This window comes from Hesperophylax consimilis, chromosome 3, assembly GCF_061612785.1.
Source record: "Hesperophylax consimilis isolate HC1 chromosome 3, BYU_Hcon_1.0, whole genome shotgun sequence".
Taxonomy (NCBI): domain Eukaryota; kingdom Metazoa; phylum Arthropoda; class Insecta; order Trichoptera; family Limnephilidae; genus Hesperophylax; species Hesperophylax consimilis.
Window position 1 is genome coordinate 40,886,728 of NC_142838.1, and position 8,776 is coordinate 40,895,503.

Consider the following 8,776-nt stretch of genomic DNA (forward strand, 5'->3'; position numbering starts at 1 on the left):
ACATAATTTGCTTAATCTTTCAAACAAATAATAGTAAAAAGTAAGTTTAAACATTATTACACAAAAAACATTACATGTAATAATATTACTAGTTTTCATAAAAACAAACAAATGTTTTAAATTATTCACTTGAAAACACAATATTGTTAGTTTTGTTAATGGCACTTTGATCAAAAAACTTATATACATACATATATAAAAAATATTTGAATTCAAAAATAAATATGTTAGTATAGGTACACTATAATTATTTATTATCAATTCAATGGAATGATAAAAGAGTCAAAGTTTTTTTTCACAAGCTTTTTGAGAAACAAGATTTATAAGTTGTAGCCTATCGTAACACTTCCAAGTTGATATCAAATAACTCGTTTTAAATCTATTCAGTCTTCCTTAATCTATGATACATATCGACACAATCCTTATTTAATACACATTAAACTGCCTTTATTTAAGAATTTTATTTGGTTAAATATCTTTACTTGTACAGTTTTTTGAAAACCATACTAGGTAACATTAGTATAATATCACTTTTTTATTTATTTAAATCTATGTTATGTTTGTGGTTCATTTCGAATTTATTCCTCTCTATTTCTATTATCAATCATAGATTATAGAAATGACATGGATGCGTGCTGACTGTCGCAGAGCTACCACCAAACTGCACAGACTGTCAAAACCAGGGAGGTATAACTCCGATCGAAAATTAGAACCGAAATATTGAAACGTCACATGATTGCCTAACTATATCCACCAATGAAAAACTCTGAAATTCTATGGAATAAACTTTCAGAGTTTTTCATTGGTATAAAGTATAATAAGTAGGCTCCGAATTAGAATTTTCCTGTCTATATATTGGCATATCTATGGTTTTTTAGGACCAATTTGTTTCATACAACAAGCCCGAAATTATCGATCTAGTGAGTGGTTTATTTATAGTCAAAACAGCAGAGATAGTGAGAGTTATGCATTAGTTGTGTAGGTAGAAATAAAGAAGAACATAAGAAATGCCTTCTATTTAGATTTGAATGGAAACCAGTGTCGCCACTGACATGGTTCCTTTTGGTTCTAGCCCATTTAGCATGTGATCTGTCTTTCTCACAATTGCCTGACATCGTAAATCGCCATCCGATTTGAATTTCATAATGATGATGCAATACAGTTTTAAATTGCAAATTTAAGCAAAGAATAGTCTGACTTTCGGATCACGAAAACACACCTGCATCATATTTCTTGTGTTATTCTTTGGTAGAAAAAAAGGTGGAGTGTCGCTGTGCGTAGATGCGATTTGCAGTAGCGTGGGTGAACGATGTTGGCGACACTTTTGGTTTATGGCCCATCTCCACCTTTCTATTATCTTTGGTTCTTGGCCCATCTCCCACATTTCTATTATATTTGGTTCATGGTTCATCTCCGTCATCTTTGGTTTGTGGTTCACCCAGAAGAGTCTCCGCTTTAATTTTCTTCTTGAGATTCTCAGTCTGTTTGACGTTCCGCCGATGCAGCCAGACAAGACAGGCAACAAACAGGAAGAGGCAGCTGCCCACACAGCCCGCTATGATGATCCACGTCTTTTTGGCCACCTGGTCGAGCTTCTTTGATTTGATTGCCGCCCTGCACTCACTGTATGCGTTCATATCGTCTTCGCTGAACAAGACATCTGGACAGCGACGGCCTTCTGAAAATAAAGAATTGCATTAGGTACATACTTATCTTGAACCAATAAATTTATATTATAGTCACCTACAAAGGGTTTGTTCCATGCATGAAAAAATGATTGTATTTTTAATTTACAATAAATGAACCAAAATTATAAAGAAGATGGAGAGTAATTTTAACAGTAGACTATGGACATTGGTTTATCCACAGACATAGGAATTAATAGACGAGAAGATAATGGCGAGGGGTAAAATCAACTGTTGAAGAACGAAGGGCGTAAGGCTGACTGTGATTCGTCAATAAATCAATCTGACAGTAAATAAGCATCTCGCATTATCATATCACCATTTACTTCTTAAAAGTAAAATCTGCTTTTGAATGAATAGACATTTTTACATGGGAGCGCAAATTACTCGCCATGTTATGAACAAATTTGCGAAGTCCAAATTCGGCAAAAAAATTCGGTTGTATTTTCAGAGTCGAATATTTCGTTTAAGTATTTAGTTAAGACACTTTTATAAATGTTCATAATTTACTTCCCAGCAACCAACCAGCTTTGTGTTTCGCGTCCAGACGTTTCTCGATGTGATAGTATAATATGTTTCTAAAACTGATCTATATTATACGATGTGAATATGCTTAAAATAAAGTAAAATAATGCTTATATATGGAATGTAATACGACAATTGGGTTTATTCTCTTTTTCACATCTATTTTTAAAAGTTTTCATAGTACAAGTCAACATTTTGCCGTGTTATTTCGTAAAATGAACCGATGATGCCTCGACCATAGTTCGCACAAGAATGATGACGTCACGTTTTCAAATTTCACTTGAGGCCATACGCGAGCACAGCCGGCTCCAATGGAACCGGTATGGGGAGTGGGGATAATACGCTTATAATCACTTAGGGCAGGTCTACTAATATTCATATGTCTATGGGTTTATCTAAATCACAAAATAAAATAATTCAGTTGTTTGGACTGTGGGGCCGTTCAAGTATTATGTAAGCACTATAGGGGGGCAGGGGGGTCTTTGCTTTGCTTATTTTTGATGACATGGGGGGGTGGGGGGGTCGAAATAGTGATTACGTCAGCACTGCTCAGCAGTAGTTATTTTTTTTACACATTGGCAGCCCACACATTGTCTATGTTTGAAAACCGCATACATATTCGGGGATTCCCACAAATAATTAATACGTTTAGGTACTCGCTTAAAAAATAGAATACATTAACAGAAAAATGCATATAGGTACCAGTTTTTACGTAAGCATGGGGGGGGGGGGTAAGAGCTTTGCTTACTTTTGGTGACAAGGGGGAAGAGGGGGTAAATAATTGTAATAAATCTGCTTACGTAATACTTGAACGGCCCCTGTTCAAATATGATAAAATGTATAAAGTATAACATTATTTATATTTATGACAATAGCATTGAATGATGTGGTTAGAAAGCGAAATATGCATATTTCTTTAACTATAATAAATTTTAAAAATGGTTGAAGTCATATTCCTCGAAGCAAAATTTGCTCGCTGTGTTGGGGAGATTTTGTTTGGTTCAAAAATGTTGTTTTGTCCCACAGAAATAAAGGAACATTTAGCTAAATTTGGGAATACTAGTGGTAACTCTGGTAGGTACCTTTTGGATACTAGAAATCGCAAATTTATTTATCGTCTTCATCGCCTCTTGACAAACAAGTCCCATCGGGATTAACAGGTTCGCTGCCGGCGACTCCGGTCGGAGCCATTCGGCGTCTGGCACTGGGTGCCGGCGGCTCCGGCCGGAGCCATGAGTAGCATGTCTGCATAAACATCATTTTCCTGCCGGCACTCGCGGCGAATGGTTGTTTCTGTAGCTGGCGTTGTTGTTGACAATTGTACCAACATTTTATAGCAATTGGTTTTCAAGAAAAAATTAGGTTATTGTTGTAAAAGGCCATTTAAAAATATAAACGATAAGTTTGTGTTTTTTTTTAATTTTTTTGTGTAAAAATCTTCTTATTGTCATAATGAGTGATGATGCTGGACCATCTCGTCCTAAAAAGTCTCGTCCCCTACGTAAATCTCTGCAAGTTGAAGACATTGAGAGGGAGTTAGAAAATGAACTTGAGTGCGTCAATGAGTACCACCAAATTTTATAAATATTTTTTCTTCATGAGATGTGTATTACTTTCGTTATCTTATTTGATTCGCTACTTGTATTTTAGTTATTATTTGAACAAAAGACAAAAAAAAATTGTCTTTTTTTGTTTTATCAAAATAATAAGAAGAGAGTTAAAAGAGTGCGACTAAACGGACGAAACCGCCGGCACCTGCTAAGTGATTTTCAACCGTGGTGCCGCTTGGCACCTAGGATCATTTCTATTGTGCATAGGCGGCAGCGAACCTGTTAAAGGAAGATTATCTATCTGACCAAATAACGATGAATATACGTAGTATAAAGGTACGTAATATTTGTTTAAATTGTGTAAGCTTTATCTATTTATATTGGCAAACGACGGATTGACAAAAAATATTTTTCACCAAGTCGCACTACATTAAATTAAAATTCATTACTATAATTGAAAAATATTGTTTAGACTTAAGAATAAATCTTTATTTACCTTATTTAATTTTATCCACTATCAATTAAGAATTTTCTTTTTATTTATTACACTTGAATATGAGGTATGGATCGTATTCTTACGGCAATCTGTCACACTGTGAAAGACATACACTTCAAGGCAGTTTTAAGAGTATAGAACAGTACCGGTCACATTTTTACTTGTACTGAACAATAATCACAATCTGCTGAAATTATCGATATCAAATGAAACGTGACGTGATGTGACTTGCGCATGTATTTTATGTATGTCAAATGCATAAAATATCCAACAACAGCGAAAACAAATAAAAGGCGGTCTACATAAAATAAAGTCTATATAAAATGCGGTCTACATAAAATGCGGTGGGTAGGCAGGACAACGTCTGCCCGGGCCCACTAGTATACCTATATTGTGTAAATGACACCTGTGAGAGGTAAAAATTTTTTTTTTTTTTAAAAACAGCGTAATCTGTTGGACAAACATGTTTTTTGAGAAAACAGCTCCATCTGTCAGACGTATAAGCAACACGCGCTATTGTTTTTCTATCTGCCCAGACAGACTGCGCCACAGCAACGCGTGGCGGTTACAGCTAGTATAGATGTAGATAAATAATAGAACTTGATTAGTTTATAATATTGTATTAATTTTACAATATCTTATAAATAACTGTTTTTATTCCTAAACATAATAAAATAAAATAGATTCTATCAGAATGGATAAGTAGATCAGATACTATGTGAATAATCAATTATTAACCCTTCACAAATCATTAGTCTTTTTAAAAGGTAATCTTTTTAATTATTCAAAAAAATGTTAAAATCTGCGATTGCTATCATTATTATAGAGAGGGTTCATTCCCAATACATTAACAATCCTAATACAATGAAAAAGTCAAAATGTATTTTTTTATTATTAATTAAGTAAAATAATATTACGCAACTGCATAAAATAATATTGAACAATAACCTACCTTCAACATCAGGGTTAAATATGGCATCCATATCTGGAATGACTTTGATCTGCTTCTCAGTGAACCAAACTGAAAGAGCCTTGTAAGTGCACGCATCGTTCACATAGATACTTCCCGTCACATCTAACGTAGTTAGCCCACACAGCTTCGTAAAGTCTCCGGGAACTAGATTCCTGAACTCGTTTGCCGACATATTCAAACTTTCCAGTTGGGACATCGGCCCAAAGTTTGGAAACTCAGTCAACTGGCAGTTAGACAAACTGAGGAAGTTTATCGGTGCACGTATAGGTTTCTCAATAGTCTCGAGATCTTTGGATAAGTTTATCAGTGCGTTGTCCGCCATGTACAGCTTCCGAAGAGACGGCAGGTTGAGGATGAAGGCGGGAATGGTGGACAGGGCGTTCATGGAGAGGTCCAGTGTTTCCAACGAGGTGAGGGCATCAAATGCCCCCGCTTCGATATGCAGTATCATGTTTTCTCCCAGATATAAATATCTCAATGATGTATATCGGAGGAATGTCGTGTTTCTTATGTCTCGAATTCTGTTGAATGATACGTCGAGAATCTGAAAAATATAAAAAACTATTTTAGATATTATTTGTGTTGATTGGAGTAAGTTCCTGTCTGCGATAGAATATTAAGAATTTATAGTTATGTCATCATTTTGAAATATTTAAAAAAAATTGCCAGCCTACTTCTTATGTATGGGGGAATATTTGAATGCCAAAATAAATAGTCAGCCACATGGGCTTTTATAAATTCATAGCTCTCGTGTATAGCGGGTTCAGATGTTTCAATTTTAGTTGATCAACTTTTATTGAACAACAAAAATTATTTGAAAAAACTTGTTCAACTATGTTGAACGAGGGTTCACACTTGTCAATATTCTTCAAAGTGTCGAGTTGATCAACTAAAATTGAAACGTCTGAACCTGCTAGTAGCCGGCCTTCTCACGGTGATAGATATTCGTTGTTATTAGTTGTAAATAGTCCTCATTTTTACTGAAAGGGTGAAGACTTCTCCAATAGTGAAAGCAGCGCTGCTGCCCTCTGGCGGTAGAACGGCGGACGAAATGTTAATGAAGTTCCCCTTTTTACCGACATTCAAATTTATATTTAATTTTGTAGATTAACCTTTACCTTACGGTGCAGTGCTAGAAAATTCAGTGCTCCTGTGCTGTACACTCAGTGCATATTTAGGGCCTTACTAATAAATGTGTATTTTACAGAACTGATATACAACTATTATATGGACAATGGCTGTTTATCAGTTGTTTAAACACTTTTATTAGTAAGGGGCAAGGGGTTTTGTGATGATAAACAATAAAAAATATCGACAGCAGAAAACCTAATGTGTTTTTAAATTTTTATACTAATTTGAGATTATGATTTACCTCAATACTCGTCTTAAGCGTGACCGGCACAGTGTGCAGATTGAGTTCCGAGCAGTGGGCCCCCAACATGCGGAAGGCGCGGTGGTAGGTGCAGCGCCCCGTGGGCTGCCCTGGCACCAGTGCACCCCCAGGACGGGGCACGGGGCTCGGCACCAGGGCCCCAGCGGACCCCAGCCACGTCACTGCTGCTAGCATCACCGCCACCACCCCCTCCCACCTCATGGCTGCGAAAGCTGCAAATGAAAATACATACATGTGTTTAAAAAATACGATAATCTTTACTCCCCTGATTTAAACAAACAAGAAGAAGATGGTTTGAACGGTAGATATGTAAATACGATTTTTTTTTACATTAGCTTCACCCAGGACCCCCTGAGGAAAATAATTTCCATCTGAAAGGAAGGATAAGAAGAAGAGGAAGATCTGGGAATGGTAAGAATCTGGGGCAGAGGCGGATTTGCAGTCTTGGCCGCCCTAGGCCCCAGACCATGTAGCCGCCCCTTTCTCAGTACCCATCATATTGACCAGGAGTATCCAAACTTTTCAGTATGTTCCTAGGGTCAAAACCGTTTTAATTTTCGCTATTTCGTACGTAGAATATTTGGGTACTTAGGAAGTAATTTCTTGTTATCATCTGTGACTTTTTTGTCACGATTGGCCGCCCCTAATATCTGGCCGCCCTAGGCCCGGGCCTACATAGGCCTAAGGGCAAATCCGCCTCTGATCTGGGGTCAGTGTGTCCAGGAGTGACGGACGTTTTAACTCATCCCTCCCACTGCGGTGCAAGGCGATGTGTCAAGAGAGGTAAAAAGATCTCCCTCCACCAGTCTCTCCAAATAGGTCCATAGTAGGTGGGCAGATGCATCCGCCGCCAAGACCTAGACAACCCCATGTACCCGGGCACCCCCGCTAAGTCACCAAAAGTAGCAAACCACTCGGGTTGACCTATAGCAGAAGTGTTGGTTATCCTATAAAGGGTCTCAGGGGCGGCGGTACCCATACCCGCCTCCTAAATTATAAAAATGTTATAAGAAGCGCGTTGATATTTAAAAAAAACTATTATAATTAAGACTGTTCATACTGAAAACAGGTATTTAATAAAACGCGACTTATTTAAAAAAAAGAGCAAAAATTTCCTGACACTTCTAAATAACGTTTAAAGAAACACAATTTTTTCATTACGTTAAGTAACAGAACCAGATGTGGCTTTTATAATTTTCGGATGCATTCTTTGCGATAAAAACAAATGTCTGTTATAGAAACTGGATCAAATTTTCTTTCCAGTGTACGCATTTAAAATAAAAATTAGATACTATTTCAAATATATTTTTTTAAAAACGTTTTGAAAAATGTTGTCAAAAACGCTAACCAAAATTTTACATTATTTTTTACTCCAATCGTAGAAAAATTGATAGAACTCGATATTTCGAAAACACATTAGTTTTGTTTGGTGAATTCGTAAGAAAATTGTAACTTCACTTTTATCTCGTACGTATACTTAAAAATAAGAAATATTTGTAAAATTTAAACCAATTGTTACGATAGCGACGCAAAATATGAATTATTAATTTTGACTATTTTTAGGTTTTTATTAATGGCATCATTAATATTTACCATAAATATTTGAGACAAACTGGAAAGAATTTAAAAAATTACGTGTTTCCGCATGATAGAAAAAAAAAAACTTTTATAAATTTTGGACGCCCGGTCATATATGGCTCTAAAACGCTGGAGGGTTTAGAAATGTTTAATCCTGGACAAATATTACCCCAAGAATTTTGTCATCGCTGCATACCTATGTAGATAGGTGTATTGCATCGATCTTTCGATGAAAAATGACAATTTCCAACATGAGGTCGTACTTTGACCCAGTTAGTTGAAGATTAATTGATTGATAAGTTGTTAGTTTGTCAGAATTGATTTAAGTATAACATGTTTTGGTACCTACACAATACTGTCAGTACTTTTTAGTGTAGGTACCTACTTATATAGATAATAAAGTTGTGCAGGATAGGTACCTACATAATATCTTGCCTACAGATCAACAGATTAACCAAATAAAGTGGAGGTTGCGAACGTTTAAATGGTTTTAAATGGCAACACCAAGTCGGTTGAAATGAAAAATGATCTAACTAAAAACGACTATGGTTCAATTTAAGTTAATATTTTTCAAAT

General features: G+C 36.0%; 1 protein-coding gene across 1 annotated transcript; it reads right to left on the reverse strand.

The window, feature by feature from the left end:
• Window positions 1-83: 83 nt before the first annotated feature.
• Lapsyn (Leucine-rich repeat activity-regulated protein at synapses) lies at window positions 84-6,830 on the reverse strand. Its single transcript, XM_089651148.1, has 3 exons — window positions 6,602-6,830; window positions 5,209-5,773; window positions 84-1,678 (listed from the first exon to the last, which is right to left on the reverse strand). Exons 1-3 carry the CDS (start codon window positions 6,821-6,823, stop codon window positions 1,401-1,403), a joined length of 1,065 nt encoding a protein of 354 aa, XP_089507274.1. The 5' UTR covers window positions 6,824-6,830; the 3' UTR covers window positions 84-1,400.
• Window positions 6,831-8,776: the final 1,946 nt, after the last annotated feature.